The 20,729-nt window shown below is 39.7% G+C and overlaps 1 protein-coding gene across 1 annotated transcript in view; it reads left to right on the top strand.

The window, feature by feature from the left end:
- The first annotated feature begins 187 nt into the window (after window positions 1–187).
- ARSB (arylsulfatase B) overlaps window positions 188–20,729 on the top strand; it is a 63,550-nt gene continuing 43,008 nt past the window's right edge. The window contains exons 1-4 of the mRNA XM_030968940.1: window positions 188–514; window positions 3,284–3,470; window positions 5,711–5,901; window positions 6,446–6,653. Coding sequence (XP_030824800.1) covers window positions 209–514; window positions 3,284–3,470; window positions 5,711–5,901; window positions 6,446–6,653 — 892 coding nt within the window. The 5' untranslated portion in view covers window positions 188–208. The remainder of the gene's footprint in view (window positions 515–3,283; window positions 3,471–5,710; window positions 5,902–6,445; window positions 6,654–20,729) is intronic.

The following is a 20,729-nucleotide window of genomic DNA, read 5'->3' as shown; positions in this document are numbered from 1 at the left end:
CCCAGGCGCGGCCCGCGCCCCGCCCGCCTCTCCCGGCCCCGCTCTCCCGGCCCCGCTCTGCCGGCCTGCCCGGGCCCGCCGGGGCCCTGCCTGGCTCTCCCGGCCCTGCCCGAGCCCCGCCCCGTGGGCCGCGCCGCTCGCCCGGCGGGCGGAGCCCCGGCTCAGGGCGCTCCCCGCGGCCCAGTTCCGGGTGCCGGGGTTGCTGGGGATGGCGCGGCAAGCGGGCGTGCTGTGCCCGCGCTTTAGCCGGCTGCTGTGCCTGTGCTTCAGCCGGCTGCTGCCGCTGTGCCTGCCGCTGTGCCTGCCGCAGCCGGCGGCGGCGCGTCCGCTCGCCCCTCACCTGGTGCTGGTGCTGGCCGACGACCTGGGCTGGGGCGACGTGGGCTGGCACGGCTCTGCCATCCGCACGCCGCGGCTGGACGCGCTGGGCGCAGGCGGCGTGCGGCTGGAGCGCTACTACACGCAGCCGCTGTGCACGCCGTCCCGCAGCCAGCTCCTGTCGGGCCGCTACCAGGTAGGGCGGGCGCTCGCACCCCGGCCGCGCTGCCCGCGGCATGCTCCGGGCGCTCCCTGCTCGCTGCGGACAGCTCCCGTGGCGCTGGGGCTTGCTGGGTCTCTGTGCCGCTGCGCTGCCGAAACTTCAGTTTGCTCTGAAGCTGCAAACTTCGCCTTGCGAGCTCGGGAGTAAACGAGACATGGAATCGGTGCAAATTGTTCTGTTCCAGAAAAGCCGAGGTGCTCTCTATGCTTCGGTTGGATTAACAGGCATGGCAGGCTCTCGTGGAAAATATGCTTGCCCTAGTCGCCTGACTCTTGGATATTTTTCCACTGGATAACCCGGTCGAGATGCAGACAGAAGCAGATAAGCATTACTTGTTCAGTTTTTGCTACGTATTTCCAGTGCAGCGCCCAGATGCATTAGTAGCTATACATTCACCTCCACCTGGTATAGGAGGTGAAGATGTTCTGCCCTCCTCGATGGAGTGCGCACAGAGTGGTCATTAGTCTGGGTGTCTAAATAGTTCATAGTGATTTTATACTGATTATCCTCATTTTCCCAGGTTTTTTTTCCCCTTTCTTTATCTTCCCTCCCGCACCCCCGAGTTGTACAGGTGTAAGATTTGGGCTTTATAATACTGGTATCATTCTGTCCTTTCCCGTCCTTTTTGCAGTTCTGGCAAAAACTGGGGAGTGGGGGGTGGGAAAGAAAGTAAGGACACACAGCATAGACAGAAGGAGGAAACTCTCAAAGGGTTAAGTGTGTTTCAGGAACTTCCCCTCTGTCTTAAGAAGTCCTGCACATCCATGTTAACCATAGTGATTGCCAAATAAACTGCTCTGAGTGAAAGAAAATAAATGTCATCCTGTATTAGTGGACACTGTCTCTTCTTGCAGGAATGTTGTTCTAGTTGACACTCTTTCCAAGCAACATTTGTCTCTTTCTTGAAAAGTCAAAGAATGGATAATGATAAATAGGAAAAAGCAATTTACATTATTTTTACCAACTCTTGCAGTTGTTCTGTTAAATAACCTAAAATATTTTTTTGTAGTGAATATTTTTAAAATACAGTTCATAATCCGAATGTGCTTTCTAAGAAAGTGACCACTGCTGCATCACATCTTCAAAGTGGACTTTGAAAATGCCTATAGTTCAGTCTGGATTTAAGTTCATCCCATACATCTGGCTTGATAATTTAATAGTCTTCATGTTGACCGTGTTGCAATTGAGTAAAATAATATTAGAAAATTAATTTTCTTTTCTTTTTTTTTAATAGAGGAGGCATTCCATGCAGCAGTTATTATGCAGCAAATATGTGGGATCTTTGTAAAAATTGTTTTACCCTTGAATATGATTAGCAGTTGCTTAGAAGCTTGAGGAAGTAACCTAAATCTGGAGATGAAATTTTGGTAGTCACCTTGCAATCCGTCTGAAAGAAAAGCAATGGTATTTGTCTAAGATAGCAATAGATATTTTGTTATTATTATTGCCTCCTTCTCCTTTTTCTCATTTTCCAGATATGTTTCAAGAAATTACAATGCTTTGCTAGTTTGTGCATTCAGTATATTAATGCTTTCTGCAATAAAGCATTTTAAAATATTTTAAATGTTTTTATGCATAATAGAGAATCTATACTATAATTTAATTTTTGGAATCTCCTTGTTCAAAGAAAATGAGGAAGTAGTAGGCCCTTTAGAAAAGGGCCTTACCCACTTGCCTAAGTTCACAGCTTACTTGTTTTAGAAGTCAATTCAGAGAGTTGCCAAATTTCAAAGCAATGGTTTGAATGTTAGTCGTGCAGCTTGCTACACTGGTTTGCTTAGTGAAGTCATAAAATTTGGTGTTATCTGCTCCAGGGTATCTTGGAGACTTTGTGCTTTGACACACACATAGATTCTAGCACGTAGATTGCTATAAATGTTTAATATATAAACAAGATATAGGTACTTTTATATGTATGTTTGCAGGTCTGGGTTTAGGGAAGCGCCTTTTTGATTGTGGAGAAGACAGAGTTGACAAAAGTCAGTTTATGGTATCAGTAACTGAGGAGGTTCCTTATATCAAGTGTGATATACTACTCAAAGTATTGTTATCAGTGGTGGTTTTGTAAACAAATACAAAATTCATCCCTTAGTAAGACTGGAAACTTTAGTAGAACTATTGAATATCAGATATAGTCAGTGTGAAGCTTTCCCCAAATCCAAATGCTTTCTATAGTGCTTGTACTCATTTAAGGCATGCAAATAAATATATAAGTATGTATATATAATGGCCATTTAGAAGAGTAATAGAAAAATAGTTTTCTTTTATTGACCTTTTCTCCAGTGACTGTTCTCTGATACAGGCAAAAGCTTGACAGATTCACCCACCATGTGCATTTTTGCCCGTTTCAATCCTATTTAAAATCTCTCACTCCATCTTGAGAAGTCCCTAGCCTTCGAACCGACCATAATGATAATTCTTACCTGTTAGATTTCTAGCTAAAAGCATAAAAGGCTTGTGTGTGTTTGTTTATTTTGTAGTTTTTTTAATTGCTGATTAAAGTGCTTGATTTATGCCTGGGAAGATATTAACTCTTGCAGTGCTATTTTCTTGTTTTCCTCCATGCAACCCCTGCCCTCCACCTGCAGCTTCCTCATCATCTTCAGTGCTACATTGGTAAAATGAAGAGCTCCTAAAAATAATCTTAATCTCTAATGCAGCTGTGCTTCTTTTTTGCCCTGCGTATAAATTAACCCGTGAGCTGCATTGTAAGGGATCTCTCACACTTCTTTTCTCTGCTAGATCCACACAGGTTTACAACATCAGATAATTTGGCCATGCCAGCCCAGCTGTCTGCCACTGGATGAGAAACTCCTCCCAGAGCTGCTTCAAGATGCGGGATATGTTACTCACATGGTGGGGAAGTGGCATTTGGGGATGTACAGAAAAGAATGCCTTCCGACCCGCAGAGGATTTGACACTTACTTTGGTAATGGTTTGATTTAGTATGGGCAATAAATTCAGTGTTGAAAAGGATGAGAAACTGCCCCATTCTTGTAACAGCAGCAGATTTACTGCTGATTTATAAGTAAAGCCATATCTAGGTATGCATATTTCCAAAGTACCACTGCTTAAAAAATGATAATGCCTTAAATGTGTGCTCAAGCTTTACAACTTACTGAAGAAAGTATCAGCATTACTGTGTGTCTCCAAGTAAAGTGTTTCTCTCTTTCCATTTTCCCTCACTCTTCCCTCCTTCCCAGAGTTAACTTTTTACTTTGAATTCTCTGTCTCCTACCTACAGCAGCACAGGGGAATAGGGAAGGGAGGCTTACAGCCAGTTTGTGTAGCTTTGGTTTTCCAGAGCTAGTGGTGAGATGGTGTGAAAGCCCTCTATAAAGTAGTATCCAAAAACTCATAAGTTAGGAAGTGAAGCTCTCAGACTAAACAGTAGATTGTCTGAGTGCATTACTCGCAAAGCAACTTATAGTTATGCATTGTTTACTGTTCCAAGTGTGGTTTGGGCTCCTGTCCCAGTATCAATTCCACATTTATTAGTTTTGCACAAGTGTCACAGATGGTATATGACTTGGGCTGTCTGATGTCTCATTCTGCATCTCATTCTGCACACCACTGAGCTCAAAGAGGTCCATCTCCACTTGGTTGTTTTTGAGACACTTTCCTTGAGTGATGAATTTCAAAATAGTGAATTTCTATGCAGAAGCCTGTGTTGCTCTTGTCTAACCTGCAACTTAAATGAAGAGTGTGACAGTGCTATGTGTGTGCCTTTAATAAATTATGTTCATCCAAACGAGGTGGGAAAAACTGTCCCCTTACTTCTTTTCACTCTTCAGGGAGCTTAGGGCCATGGTTTCACAACTGAATTAAGCTAATATTTGTGGATTGGAGTATAATGGCTCTCATTGCTTAAGCATTTGTGCTTTCTCTGATCCCTTCTCAGGAGCTTGGGATCTTCTTGGTGGCATGGCTGTAGATAGGCTGATGTTCCTTGTGAAATCTCATCCTGGGACTGAGCAGGCTTTTAATGCAGGAGCCTGAGGACAGGCTGACTCTGGGTATGGTTTTTGGGTGCCCAATCTGACATTATTTTTCCGAGGATGTAGTGGTTTAATATCCTGCAATGTTCATGTGATTCCAGTAGGCATCCATTATGATTAGGGATGATTGATTCTGTGGCACACTTGATCCAGTCTCACCCAGTGGGCATTCAAAATGGAAAAAATGCAGCATGTGCCTCTGAGTACATTGGTGTAAGCAATCTGCCTATAAATTCACTTCACCTTTTGAAAAACGAACTGTTTTATTCTCCTAAAAATATCATAGACGTTTATATTTTATTTAAGATAACTTTATTTTTTCTGTACATTTGTTTTTGCAGAAATTACTAGCTGCAGCTGCTGAAAAAAGAAGTTCAAGTAAATTTCTTCTGTCTGGGATTTTTGTCCCAAGTTCTTTTTTTTCCAGAACATAGGACTGTATTTTTTTCAGACTCATCCATTTTTTCACGATATTGGGGGAGAAATCTAAAATCTAATTTCAAATGTAATTTTTGAGATTCAAGTGATTTTGAAAAGTTTTATTTGTGCCTGCTAAAACACAGGGGTGCTCCATGCCTGACAGGCTAGCCCTAGGTAGGAGCAAATCCGTACATGCAGGATTTTTACTTAATTTGTTTTGGATATCTCTAAATAATAGTGTCTTGTCTTGACCAGCTGGTGTCAGCAGTGGATCAGAAATTGCATTACAACAGACACAGATGATTCATTCTTGGGTGTTTTTGAATAAATGGATTTAAAAATTCCAAACTTTCCAATAGAGGTGGAAGCCTTATATCAAAATACAAACACAGAAATCATACCACCAAGAATCAGACTAGTTCACGGCTAGATCAGTGCCTTGGCTCAGTGCATTAGTTCAGTGCTTATGGACATCCAAGTACAAATAAGAGGTCATTGAACTGCTTTCAAAATGTTTGATTTCTTTTGAAATTAATGCTGGTGTTAGCAATGAAAAGCCTATGAGGTATTAAATGTGGAGCTACTTGGACATGTCAGGGGTCTCACAGTAGGTGGTCCAGGGTTGAATTAGTGTTTTAGCTCAAAACCACTGATGTTTTGACATTTGTGTTTGACTTCTTTTCTCCTCCTGATGTATGTGTTTATGTGACCCAATGTTGGTCTGCTCATTTGACATCTTTTCCTGTTGTAGGCTACCTCCTGGGCAGTGAGGATTATTATACTCATGACCACTGTGTCCTCATCAAAGCAAAGAATGTGACGCGCTGTGCTCTGGACTTTCGAGATGGAGAAGAAGTTGCAACTGGATTTAAAAATGTGTACTCCACAAATTTATTCACAGAAAGAGCTATAGATCTTATAGCCAGTCACAAAACTGCGAAGGTACAGATAACTTCAGCATTAAAGAATGTTTCTAAAAACATTGATGAAATATTAATGGAGAGAGCTGTGTTTGAGCTGCAGTTCTGGGTTATTCAATAGGTGCATAGAGTTAAATGTGAGAAGCAGCAGTGGTAAAACTCACCTGCTACCAAAATCGGCTTTGTCTGCATGGTCCTGGCCTGCTACCCTTCTCCATTTCTTCTATTTTAATACAATTAATACATTTTTAGAAATGGTTGAGCAAATAGTTTGCGCTTCTAAACAGGGAAGGGCAGCTTAAGGTGGTAAGTTTAATAGAAAGAAATTGTTAACAATTATGTTATGAAGAAAAGATAGACCTGATGTTTTTCCACAGCTTTCCAAAAGTAATTTTTCAAAGTTTCTTTCTTAGTTTATGTGCAGGGAATGGAAGATGTAGAAGTTGTAGAAGAAATCAAAAGGCACTACCTGCACTGTTGATAAAAGAGGTCTGCTTTTGCTGCAGTAACTTGTGCACTTAGTACTTTACATTCAACTAATTTCCATTCTATCCCTTCCACCCCAGCCCCTCTTTCTCTATCTCGCCTTTCAGTCTGTGCATGAACCTCTCGAGGTCCCTGAAGAATACTTGAAACCATATTCTTCCATAAAAGATGTGAAGAGGCGCCATTATGCAGGAATGGTGACTCTTATGGATGAAGCAGTAGGAAATCTTACTGATGCTCTGAAAACATACGGTCTTTGGGACAACACAGTTTTTGTTTTCTCTACTGGTAAGTTCCTTCAAGTATTCTTTCAGTAATAACTTTGCTAACAAGCTGATTACAGAGAGTTCTGGCCCCTCTGTCTTTCCTCTGGCTATCTTCTAATGACATCAGAGTGATGAAAGTTGAGCAGGAGTTTATGTGAAACAGCGATTTCTCTCCCTTCACTTAGGGCTTTCTCAAGCTTGACAAGAACAACTCTGAAGTAGTGTCTATGCACATGGGGGTTGCTCCTGGTGGTGTAAAAATACCTTTATAAAATCTGAGGAGTGCAGTGGAGTTAGAAGCATTCTACTTGACACTGCAGTTACTGAGGATCTATCAGAATTAAATCCTTACTGAGAGCTGTCTACAAATTTATTTCTTCTGAAGTAGTCTGTCCTGTCTGTGAAATGCCACGTGTTTCATGAAGTACAAACAGCCAGACAACAAACAGTTTGAAGCCAAAACTGATTTTTCCCCTCACTTTAACGCGACGTGTAGTTTTTGTCATTTTGGAAGTATTTCACTGGCATCTTAGTCCCATGAAACAAAGGTCTGTTAATAAAACAGCTGAAAATATGATGGGCAGTCTAGTCAGTCAAATTGCAATCTAAGTTTTTGTGTGTACAGGCATGGTTTCTAGATTATTAGAGTAATGTAAATAATTGCAAAGCAGTCTCCTTTGTTTCCAAATTAAGAATGAAACAGAACTTTTTTGGAATACAGCTGCTTGGCTGGGTGTCAGGAACATATTTACTCTTGTTTGGTTGGAAATGGGAAGTAGCCTTTCAATGCATACAGTTGTTCTTTTGTCCACACTTTACATATTAGGGCTGTCAAAATGGCAAATTAATTTTCTGTGAACACTTCAAATACAACAAAAACAACTGAAATGAACAGACAAGCAAAACAACAACAACAACAACAACAAAAAAACAACCAAAGTTTGATGAAAATGCACTTACGTGTTTTGAGTTTAGAAGCTGCTTTGTATAGAACTCAAGGTCTTAGAGTTTAATTTTGAGTCCAAACCTGTTTGCCTCATGATGTTATATTTGTGTCCAGGTTTTGCTCTAGCAGGATTTGATAACTCATCTATGCCCATTAATGTTTGCGATGTTTTTATATTTAGAACTGAAAGTGAGCAAAGACATATGGAAAACTATACCAGTATTTATTCCATATGGAAAAAATCCAGTCTTTGCTGAGGCTGGGACTTGGAAGAGTTATTTCAGCAATGTTTATTCAGTACATTGTGGAATAAAACTAAATACATCTGAGCTAGAATTACAAGGTATGAGTGAATTAAAAAGACAAATTTGGTATTTTCATTTATGAAGCATTTATTTTTCTGAATTGTGACAGTGTACCCTGTTTTTTAACAGGGATTATTTTGCAATCAGTTGCAGGTATATTTCAGCAAGAGTCAAACAATCAGGAGAATCAAGTGCCTACCCTATCTAATGGGACTTATTTTGAGTTAATTGACAGTTTAAACTTCCAGGAGTTAAATTTTATATGGTCAAAATGCATGGAAATTGGACTTAAATCAGGCAGGACAGAGGCCAGTGATTTGGGTCTTTTCAGTGTTCTCTCTTTACTTCAGGCAGTTATTCTTTACAGTCATAAAACATTGCACACAATAAGGACCCAGTTTCAAAAACCAAGTGTTATAACCATAAAACATTTTTAAAAGACCAGAAAAAGGAAAAATCTTGTCAAATTATTTCATTTGTCTATATTTTGTTTAGTGCTTTTGCAGGTGGTGTGTTTCAGAACAGACATTAGAATATGGTTGAAAAGAAACATGCAAGGGTCTGCAGCTGAGCATCTCTTGCAGAGAGCTGTACTGTGTCAGATCTCCCTGCACAGCTTCCAGGTCCTTTGGAATGGGAGTCCTGCTGTGCACTGGTAGCTATAATATGAGCCTATGATTATAGTATGATGTACCTTCAGGTCTTGAGGACATGTCTGCTTGGAGAAGTGCCTCTTCCTGCCCCAAGTGCTGTTCGGGCATTGAGAGACCCTTTTTTAGCTTAGTGGGACATAGCGGGGGACACACACTTTTCTTTATGATCAAGAACTCTCTCCAAGAAAGTTCTTCCCATTTTGTGGGATTAAGAATCAATTTAAGGAATTCAATGAAGACTGCAAGGGAGGATCTAGGAAATGACAAAGTTTATCCATAAGTTTAATGAGCAGTGTTAAAGACACAGAATCATCATACTTGGTCAGAGGAATTTGGGGTGCTGGTGGCTGAGAGGCTGCACATGAGCCAGCCATGGGCACTCCCAGCCCAGAGAGCCACACGTGTCCTGGGCTGCATCCAGAGCAGTGTGGGCAGCAGGGCCAGGGAGGGGATTCTGCCCCTCTGCTCTGCTCTGCTGAGACCCCACCTGCAGTGCTGCATCAGCTCTGGGCTCCCAGCACAGGAAGGACAGGGACCTGCTGGAGGGAGTCCAGAGGAGGCCACAGAAATTATCAGAGAGCTGGAACACCTTCGCTATTAAGACAGAGAGTTGGGGTTCTCCAGGAGAAGAGAAGGCTCTGAAGACACCTTACTGCAGGCTTTAAGTACTTAAAGTAGACTTATAAAAAATTTGAGGACAGAGTTTTTAAGAAGATCTGTTGTGATAGGACAAAGGGTGATGGTTTTAAACTGAAGTAGAACAGATTCTGACTAGATATAAGGAAGACATTTTTCATAATGAGGTTGGTGAAACACTGCAGCAGGTTGCGTAGAGAGGTTGTGGATGTCCCATCCCTGGAAACATTCAAGGTCAGGTTGGATGGGGCACTAAATAAGCTGATCTAGTCGAAGAAGTCTGCTCATTGTAGGGCGGTTTGGCTACATGACTTTTAAAGGTCCTTTCAAACCCAGACCATTCTAAGAGAAAAGCACTCTATTTTGCTAGCTGTGTGGTTTGATAAAGGTGTTGTTGAAAGTCTCTAGAGGAAAAAGAAGGCCCTACTTTTATGGTACATTTTACCAGATTCATTACTATTTCCTTTTTAGTTGCGAACAAAATTCACACTTCCATGTTTGTATCTCTCCATGCTTTAAAAGTCAAAGAATAATTTACAGGTGGTCATTTTGTATTTTGTATTATAGCAAGTAGCATTGCAACAAACATAGTCTTCTGACTACTTCTCTGTGTGGTGTTGACCTCAAACTGTAGATTTCTTTTTACTGGGTACATATTTTAAAAAAACCCCATAAAATATGGTGTAATATTTGATCTTGTGGTAGGTTTTTTTTTCATTATTATACTCTTTTATGTTTCTTCCAATTTGTTATGGCTCAAGAGGAATTGCCCTGAAAACATGCCAGTTGACAAAAGGAAATACTGCACATTTTGAAAGAGTCTTGTGAACTGTGTAGAAGAACTTTAGTTCCTCTTTAAAGTGGCCTGATGAAGATACCAGGATAAAAATGTAGCTTCATTATGTTTAGTCATTAGCAGAGTCTGACTCCATCAGTATGTCCTGTAAATCAACCTGCTTTTTGAAGTGTCTTTTTTAACAGAAAGACAAGCTATTTCTACAAGTAAATAAGAAAAAGTTGAGCAGGTTCAATGGCATGTGGTGGTATATTTGTGGATCAAGTAGTAGCTTGAAAAGTCTTGACTGGTTTGATATGAAGTAGAATTTGCTTTTAAGGAGCATTTTTTACACTGCAGATACAAGTAACTCTGTGCTAACGAGATCATTTATGAAAATAAAATAATTACTTGTTTAAACAAAATAGATGAAAAATGAATGTAGCAGGGTTGGGTACACATGGCCTTTTGTTCACTTGAAATCAAAGAGAATGAGATGGGTGTATTTTTCCTTTTAGCAATCACAGGAGACTGTAACTACCAATGTCCCTGAAGAGAGCCTCCATTTAAAATAAAGGTCATAAAAAGCATTAAAATGGTACAAATTCGGCTCAGAACTATTAACATGGGCTTTGAGTCCAAATTTTGCATCAAATACAGAACTGTGATTTGAGGTAAGAAGTAGGGATTTGCTGTGAATACAATTCATTATGGTTTTTGCAAGGTATTACAAGAAATTTTGGTGTGAACATGCCAACATTAAAGCAAAGGAATATGACCCATAATTTCAGTTCTGTATTAAAGCTACTATCCTTTGCTTTATTAAACTTTCAGCTCTTTGTTATGCTGAAACATTCCTTCCTTGCAGTATTTCTTGCCGTTTTTGAATGTGGATTAGCACTGTAATGCCCGGTAGTTGCCATAAGAGGGCTTTGAAAAGCAAAACACGTGGAGCCTTTCAAGCCTTGGTTTACATTACTAAGAGGAAACCACATAAATCCTTTCCATAATGGGGCATGTGACAGTGATGACTGTTTTCACTCCAAAAGATGGTCTTTTTATCATTGTAGAATTATGATTAATAAGAGCACCGATTCTTTTGGACATACTTACTGGTGTTTATACAGTCTCTATCATAACCCTAGGGTTTTTTTCCCCACAAAATTTCATATTACCCTTTTTTTTTCCTTTCTTTTTTTTTCCCCCTTTCATTCCAGCCCACATATTGTGGCTTTTGGCTAATGAAATACAGGGATTTTCTTTTTCCAATGCCTTCTTTAAGACATGAATCTGACTTTCACTTATTCCTTAAGGGACTTTTTTTATCTTCTTGATATCTCTGTTCAAAAATGAACTCCTGCTCCTTCACTTTTGCTTATGAGGGGCTTCAGAGAGCCTTCTAATTACAGATTGGCCAAGTCAACTGACTAGAGCAGTTACTCTGTGTCTGTGATGTCTGAGGTACTAATTTGAAGGTTGTGCTCACAGGTTTTTTCATTGCAGACCTGAAGATTTGTTTTAATTGTTCTTTCAGAGGTATCTGAGAGGTATGGTGTGTTTTCAGTGAGGAATATGCCTAGGCATTTATTGCCTAAGCATCTGCTGCTTCCTTAGTGGAAAAAAGCACAGGTGCCTTACCTGCAAGCACCTTCAATCACACTAGTTATTTGAGTTAATCTATTTCCTTTTTTGTTTGTTTGTTTTGTTTCTTGTTTATTTAGTCTTATTTTTATACAGGAAAAGATTCTGCCAGTTTCCTGTATTTGCATCAGTTAGAATTGTTACATGTCAGTGTCAGTGAAAGGTGCACGTGATTGATGTTTTGTACTCTAGTGTTGGCTTCTATTTTTGTTTTCAGGCTTTTTCCATTTTAAAGTATGAGTGATAATTTAGAAATTAAAAAACACATTCTCTGTCATATGATGAAGATAATAATAATGAGACTATATTTTTGACAATATGTTATCAAATGTGGAAATATTATGGTGGGAATGGATTTAAAATCAATACTGAAAGATGTTGATAGACAATATATTGACTCCCTCCTCCCCTCCCCTTTTAAAATCCTATGAACACCCAGAATGTTTTGTAGGAAATGTTTGTTTATCTTCCGGTCCATCTAGTATTAATCCCTCCCTACCCTCCCAGATTTTTCCGTGCAAAACCTAACACTCCAAAGCCAAGTTCCTGAACAAAGAGGAGCCTCATATCAGAGATATTAGCTTCTTTTTTGTCTTCATGGTTAAAAAATCCATCATAAGTTGAGTCTTGAATTTTTCTTTCTGTTTTTAGCAGATGCTAGTGCTTGAAGTGAAGTTCTTTTGTAAATGAAACTTGGAAGTGAATTTTGCCCAGAATTTTGCAAACAGGCCAGTTTTGCATAAAGCTTTGACTTAAGCATGTTAATAGCTATGCTAGTAATTTCCTCAGAATGAGATGAATGCTGAAAACAGCTCATATGGTGTATTAACAATAATGTTTAATAATTTCCCACAGCTCCCAAAGGGTTGCCTTAAATGATTACTATTAAACTAAACGATGCTAGTTTTGTTCTCCATAATAGTGTTTGCGAAGTCTTTAGTCTTTTTGTCAGAATTTTCTACACCCAAAAAATGGTCACTTCTCCTGTCAGTGGGACAAATCCACAGTTTTCCTGACAGTGTCTTGTCTGACTTGCTCACTGCAGACGTATGAGCAGTTTGTCAGGTTATTCCTGTTGGTTTTGGGTTAAAATTTCCTTCTGTGTTTCTGTCATGTCTAGTAATGGTGCATGCTGGTGTAGACCTTGACACAGCAGGGTCTGTAGCTACTGAGACCTGTTTAGTTACTGAGACTGCTCACAATGAAAGCACTTGACTGAAGCTGACTGTGCTAGGATTGCTGCTATCATGAAAACTGTACTACGAAGCAAAAAAAAAAAAAATTCTATGGGATGGAAAAGATTGTCCTTTTGTAGGGCTAAATCTGTAAGTAGTGGAAGCTTGTGTACATCAATTTCTTTTCCCATGAGATCAATTTTTTCCCCTCAGTTTGGAAAAGTCAGGACAATAAGGAGGCAGTTTTGGTGAGTTGCAAAAACCTATAGAGGTTGATTTACACGAGCACAGCTCGATAAAAGTTACTCTGTAAATGCTCAGTTAAGTTGTTCAGTAAATGGTGCTCTGATGCAGGAAAGGTATTATATTCCCTTGATGGGAAAATAAAACCCCTATGGTTGTATTTAAAGTACAATAAGAATTACATTAACAGAATTTTATATTAGAAGGTGTAGTTTTTTATTGTCCCTCTTATTGAACAGCTTTCAGTAGTGCTTCCATCACACATACACAAATAAATCTGTATCAAGCACTGAAAATACAATAATGTGTCAGCGCTCTGAAGAAAAAGTGGCATTTCTGCCATTGAAAATTGAATGTTCAACGTTATTCTTCCCACTGTGAGTAAACAACAGCACAGTGAAGTACACAACTGATGTTTCTTCATCATCTGGTCTTACCAAAATGATTTTGGTTCATTTTGTTGGAAATGCGTGTTTCATATGAGTCATCAGAGGGAGTGCAATTGTTCTTCATTCATATTTGCAGCATGACTGGAAAACACAGCTACACATGAATCTTTCAAATGCAATGTGGGGAACAAGGGAAGAACATGAGTTCAAATTAAGGGCAAAGTTATTCTCCAATTCGTGCTGCAAGTCTCCTGTCCACAGTGTAGATCTCTGTTGTGTATTCTGTACTCTTTTTTTTTAATATGAAACCTCAGTGGGAGTTCTGCACTTGGAACAGAGTAAGCATTATTTATGCTGTGAAGATCAGAGGGGAGAAATTTTCCCCAAATGTGATCCTTTACCAGTGTTATTGACAGGGCTGTCTGTTTAACTCAGAACCATGAGCTTAAATCACTCAGACATAGGGCTCTGAAGTCCTGTTCTGTGACCTAGACTTTCAGCAAGAATGTTGGAGGTCAAAAGTGAGATGCATATACAGAGCTGTACATTGATGCTCTGTCTAATGTTTGCTCATATTGTGTCTGGCACTAGTAAGTGCTATGTAATTCCCTTTCACATACGCAAAATTCGCACAAAAAGCTAAAAAAAGCCCAAGTAAACCAAGCACTAGCTGCCTGCTTGTTTTGTTGGTACTGGCAGCTGATTGTGGTTTTCATTCAAAATTGTATATGCCTATTAAGCATTACCTGTTAATTGTGTACTACTATTAAGCATTACCTATTAAATACTAAGTAGGCTTGTCTCCTGCTTTTATACATTACTTCATTTTTAAATAACATAATACACATTAAATGATATGCAGTGGTGTCATGTCTGCTAAATACCTGTGAGGGTTTAAATTGTTGAATCGCTCTTGCTTGTGGTTGCCATTCTTTGCTCTTTACTAATGTGACCTATTAGTGCCTCTAATTTCAATAGTGTTTAAAACAAAATCATACAAAGTCCAGATTTACATTATGGAATAGAGATGTCAACACTTAATGTAAATGAAACTATGTGGGTTTGGCTCTTCTGTGGTCTCCCCATAAGAAATAGGCAACAGGAGGAAAGGTATAGAAATAGGGGTTTTGTCTTTCTATTTTTTTCACTTGTCTGAGGTTGTTTGCATGTTACACCTTTTGTTTCTCTTTTAGTTGCAAACTTCAGAAATCTGATTTGTAGAAATATTGAAGGTAGTGTGAATCATTTAATTGATATGCTCCGTTTTCAACAATAACAAGACCTAACATTAAAATGGCTTTTTAAACTCTGTAGGTTACATATGAAATAATTTCTTAGTTAAATTTTAATATACTTTCCAGTTCTGTTTCAGTTGGATGGGCCATCACACTGACCTCCATGTGGTTCTGATTAAGAACAGGATTGCTCCTAAAGCCCCAGCCTTTCAAGGGAGCATGAGATACATAAAATGTAGGAAATAATTGCTGCTCTGGATGCAGCCCAGGACACGTGTGGCTCTCTGGGCTGGGAGTGCCCATGGCTGGCTCATGTGCAGCCTCTCAGCCACCAGCACCCCAAGCCCTTCTGGGCAGGGCTGCTGGGATCTGTTCATCCCCAGCCTGTGCTGGTACCAGGGCTGCTCTGACCCAGGTGCAGCACCTTGCACTTGGTCTCGTTGAACCTTGTGAGATTCCTGTGGGCTGTCTCCCAGAGCTTGTTCAGGTCCTTCTGGATGAGATCCTGTCCCTCAGGCATATCAGCTGAGTGTTGTCTGCAAATTTGCCAAGGGTGCACTTGGTCTCACTGTGTCATTGGTGAAGATATTAGTCAGAGCTGGTCTCCATACAGACCCTGAGGGACACCACTGGTCACTGATCTACGTCCAGACATTGAGGGATTGACTGGTTCTCTGAATGTGACCATGCAGTGAATTCATTGTGCTGTGAGCGGCCCACCCATCAAATCCATCCCTCCAGTCTGGAGAGAAGGATGATTTGAGGGACTGTGTCAAAGGCTTTACAGAAGTCCAGATAGAGAACATCTGTAACCTTTCCCTTGTCTACATGCAGTCACTTTGTTTTAGAAGGCCATTGGGCTGATCAGATGGGACTTGCCCTTCCTGCAGCCATGTGGGCTGTCCCATGGAGGCGTGTCCTCCATGTGCCTTAGCACAGAGTCCAGCAGGATCTGTTCCATCATCCTTCCGGGCACAGAGGTGAGGCTGACAGGTCAGTAGTTCCCATGATCATCCCTTGTACTCTTCTTAAAGATGGGTACCATGTTTCACTTTTCCAGTCACCTGGGACTTGCCCTGACTGCCATGACTTTTTAAATATCATGGAGAGAAAAGAGACTGTCAGAAGAAGAAGACAGGCAAAAAGTTGTTGAATACCTCAGCCTTTTCCTCATTATTTCTTACCAGTTGGTCAGTCACCTCCATTGTGGGAGAACTCCATTCCCCTAAACTTTCTATCCTGGCTGTAAAGCCCTTGTTACTTTTTGTGTCCCTCACCAAGGGATGCTCACCTCCAGCCATACCTTGATACATGCCTTGGACTACATCCCTATACTCTTCCCAGAATACCTGTTTGGACTTCCACATTGTGAAATGCACTACCTGTGCATTTTCTTCTTGCCCCTTAGTTTTACCTGTAGATTGACTCTGCCATTGCATTCTTCTCCTGATTTCTTATGCCTGGGGTTCAGGAGCTTTTGCCCTCTATGTCCTTAAAGATCTGTCAGCTCTGTTCTGCTCCCTTGTCCACAAGGGCATTTTCTCAGGGAGGGGGTCCTATTGACTAGCTTCTTGAAGAGCTGGAAGTTTGCTTCCCTAAAATTCAGGATCCTGTCTTCACTCTTTACGTGGCTCATATCTCTTAGGACTGAGAACTCTACCAATACATTATATTATAGAAGGCCATTCAAAATTATCAAGATGTAATTTCTTGGTTTTTTACAATTTTTTATTTCAGTATTTTTTCAATTTTTTAATAGTACTAAAGCAAAGTTTGATTTTTTATATACATAAATTTTTAGGTTTTCTTTGTAACTGATAAATACTCTTTGAAACAACCCAGAACCATCTGACACAAAGCTTTAGTATTTATTTAGAAATATTGCTTCTCCTAGGGACTTACTTTCTCAATCAGTGACAGCCCTATAGAAACACAAGGAAAATCAATCATTGATTCACTTGGGAAAGAAGAATGCAATGGTCTGGGTTAAGAATTTGGAAGAAATTGCAGGTGTCGTAAGACGGCCTTAGTCAAATGAGTAGTATCTGAAAAAGGTTATTTGAATCCCTGCTGAGATGTTTTGGATCTGTTTTCCTTCCCTGCTTTTTCTTTTTTTTCATATGTGTCCATATAAACTATGGGTTGGTTAGTACATCTGTTTCGTATATTTATGAATATTCCAGAACTAAAGTATGCTGCTAGGCTAAACTCTACAGAAGAATGTAAGAACTTCCAAATAAAAGCTCTGCGCAACTGTTCTTTCTTTAACTTACCATTATTTCATGTTATTCTTATACATAGAATATAATGGATCAATATTGGTGGGCAATATTAATTTAGTGTCCTTTAAAAGAGTAAGATTTTCACTCTTTGCCTTAATTTATGGGAGAGTAAAACCAGCAGAATTCATTTAGATGGTCAGAATATACATGTGCTGAATGCAAAGGAAGCCATACGTTTTACAGATTGTTGAGTCAGAAATACCAGAAGAAATACTGAAATCCATGAGCATGTTAGTTATTAGGCAGTGGATGCTAAGATTTGGCACAGGTAAGTGTATCAGATTATGTAAATATCTGATGTGAAAATGGCTTGGAGAGCTCTTACTGCAGTGTTCACTGTAGGTTTTTTCCTCTCTTCATCCTAACACTGAAACTAATAAGCTGATTTCCTCCCCTTTTGGAAGTTTCCTTCTTTGTTTTATTCAGTTCCTTACAGTTTGGTCTTAATCATTCCTCTGCTTTCTTTAAACCTCTTTATGCCCTTTTGAAATCTCTGTTTCTAGACATGCCTTCTATGACTAGAGTATCTGTCTCTTACAATACAGCATGTATCTTTACATTTCTCTTTAAGCAGGAAGAAACACCCCCTCTTTTATCTGCACTTTGAGCGCTGCTGCCGTGTGGAATGCTGCCTGTGCTTGCTCTTACATTTGACCTCCAATTGTGTTTTCTCAAGTTAAAATACAGCCAGAGCTTTGTGTACATTGAAGTGAGCTGACCCTGAATTCTGCATTAAGATTCCAGAGCAGCTTGAACTGGTTGGGAAGAATCAGAAGTCTGCAGTGGTAATTTCACTTGTATTTTAGAGTAAATGGCTTGAACCTACAAAACATAAAACCAAATAATGCAGCAAGTGTAGTGCAGGTTTTTCATTACTGACTTCTTGTATTGTAGATGATCTCCATGTTTAGGCTATGCAAAAGATAGCTAGTGATCACTGCAGAGGACTGGATGTATTGAAGCATTGTACTGCTTCTGATGACTTGGAAGAGTATACTTTATCAAATTAACAATGAGATAGCATATGCTGACATCTGGTATACAGGACCTATTGAGAGTTTTAGTAGTTGTATCTCTAAGTCTGCTTTAAGTCTACTTTCTATTTGCATGGAAGCGTTGTAACACATTTTACAATCAAATAAGCATTTGTAACAAGTGGATATAAAGAAAGACATCCTCTGCATCTTTTCTTGGTTAAGTCCAAATTTTTTCAACACTATTCTTCTGTTACTCATGGGGGTTAAAAAACAAAAGGTGCATTCCATTACTTTTCTCTGTAATGTTGTACCTAATTGCAGTTCTGACTGCAGAGAATATTAATTGATATCTGCCTTCTTGAATGTATCACACATGCTGCTGCCATCAAGGTGTGTTCCAGTGATTTCACAGGATTGAAAAAGCAAAGCCTTTGTTTAAAAAAATTTAATAGTTAAATTTTATATTGACTAGGAGAGAGAAACTATTGCTGACCATCTGTTACAGTTCATTAGAAAGTCAAAGGTACCAGAAAGAATACAAGGACAAAAAATCCCAACAACAACAACAACAAACAAACAAAAACCCAACAACAACAGAAAACAAAACAAAGCAAAACAACCCCCAAAAAATTAAAAGGAAAAGTGCGTGCCTCAGGTGGCAGATAGTGTAGACAGTGATGCTGATGTATGGGGCTAAGGTTGAGGTTAGGGGCTTTTTCTGCCCACAGGTGCCTCCTTTCACAGGCAGTTGCCCCTGAAGTCTCTCAGCTGCTCAGGGCCTGCATGTGGCTTCCTGTGATTATCTCTAAGTGACCTTGGGTAGCTTGAATTTTAAATAGCTGCAGTGGTTTCAATGTATTAATCTAGATAATTTTGACATAACTGTGTGAAGAGTAAGCATACTTACAATCATATCAGCCTTTTTTAGAGATTGTTTACCCTTTGTGTGATCTGAGAGGTTTTAATTACCTCTTTTCTTTAAATTAGTTCAGTCAGAGCCTTCCTGCAGCCTAAGGCAAATGAGGAGACAGGCTTTGGGAAAACATGGACCTGAAGACCTTACCTAATTTAATGGGTCACGTATTCTGTAATCTCGAGAGAAATCTGAAGTAGGATTTAGTAAAACTCTCTTGCTAAAGTGGGAGTAGGGGGAATATATGACTTCTAGACTCAGTAATATATGAGTCAGGTAGTGGTTACTCATGAGGGCAGAAGTCCTTTTCAAGGAAGCTAAGACTGCAGCTGTAAATGTGGAGATTAGGGGAGCTCACCACTTGAGATCATCACCTCTTGCCACCCCTCATTTGCAGTGACCTACCCTAAGACTTAATACTTCTTAATGCAGGTTGGACTAAGCAGGCTGAGGAAGGATCATGTGGGTGGTTTGATCAGTGATATAAATGAGATTATAAATTCTGACTGCTGGTGGCATCAGGGATGTCAAGCAATAGTGGAGAAATCAATTTGGCAAGCATAGGTTGAATCACAAAGCACATGTTCTTTATAGCTTTAATATCACTACATTAATAAATTTGCAGAGAAAAGAAGGCAAGATGTCTTCTGAAAATGATAGGATTTGCTTATTTCTGAAGTATGGGTGTACTGTGAATCATTTGACCATCCAGGCCTAAAGCTCTTTGTATAATGAAATACTGTCTTTGAGCAGAGGAATCTGTTAGTGCATTTTGGATTTTTCTGCTTCTTTCCCACTTTTGGGAATGGAAATAGAAAAAAAATACCCTGTAAAGGATAGAGTTTCCAGGGTAAATGTTTCTGGGGAATGATCATTAGGCACAAAACCTTTAAAGCTATAATGCCCACAAAGAGCAAAATATGCAATTTGACTATTCTGTTGAAGTCCACAGTAGTTTCTGTTATGCATATGAACAACTCCCCTTAAAAATGCCTGAGAGTTATAGTGTATATTTGAGGACTGAATGTGGTCTGTACAGCTAGATGTTGCCAAGAGGAGAGATTTCACAACTTCAGAATTCAGGAAATACGATCTAAAGTGGCAGAAAGTTCAAGGATGATGATATTGGAGAAAGGTTGGATCTTGCCAAGAGGAAATTGCTGGTGACCTTACTGAACTAGCATGGTGCAGGCAGATTGCAGAGATTCAAACATGGGAGTAATTAAAGAGGGCATGTTTTGGCATGTAGCTGGGGAAAAATGAACAAAGTTTGAATAAAATAATCATTAATAAGTTAAAAATTTTGAATTTAAGTGTTCCTTCTTGTCACTCACTTGAATGTAGCATTGATGTGACAGAATGAAAGAGAGGAGAGTATAAGGCACAACTATAAATGCCTTTTTTTTCTGGTTTTTGGAGAACATAGGCTCAGTTTTGTCCAGCTTAACATCCTTTTTTTAGATTCAGCAGTATCTTATTCAGCCATTGTTACTTGTAACCAAGCAAAGTTGTTAAAGAAAGGAATAACAAGCAAAACGTATTCTGAATCACTCATTCAGCAAATAGCTTGCTTGCCATTTCCCTGCCTGGAAAACATAATCCATTGCTGAAGAACAGATATATGGAAACTGGTTAAAAACCCTGCCTCGGTCATTAGAGGGAACAGATATTATTTATGTAAACTTCCATTACTCTCCATTACTTATGTTTCTCTATCACCATATTAACTTATAAAATAACCCCTTTCCTCCCCTGCAAACTTGGTTGCATTTAACAAAAGCTGAGGTGGCTGTTGGGACAGCCTTAGACAATGCTGGACGTGCCTATACGAGATGAGGAAATGGTTGCATTTCCACATTGTTCAATAAAATTACCTATTTCTTTTCATGATCAAAATCTCTCAGAGAATGCCGCAGCCTACAGCAAGC

This window comes from Camarhynchus parvulus, chromosome Z (assembly GCF_901933205.1).
Source record: "Camarhynchus parvulus chromosome Z, STF_HiC, whole genome shotgun sequence".
NCBI lineage: Eukaryota > Metazoa > Chordata > Aves > Passeriformes > Thraupidae > Camarhynchus > Camarhynchus parvulus.
The sequence above is the reverse complement of the archived record's forward strand: the minus strand, read 5'-3'. Positions and strand labels throughout refer to the sequence as shown.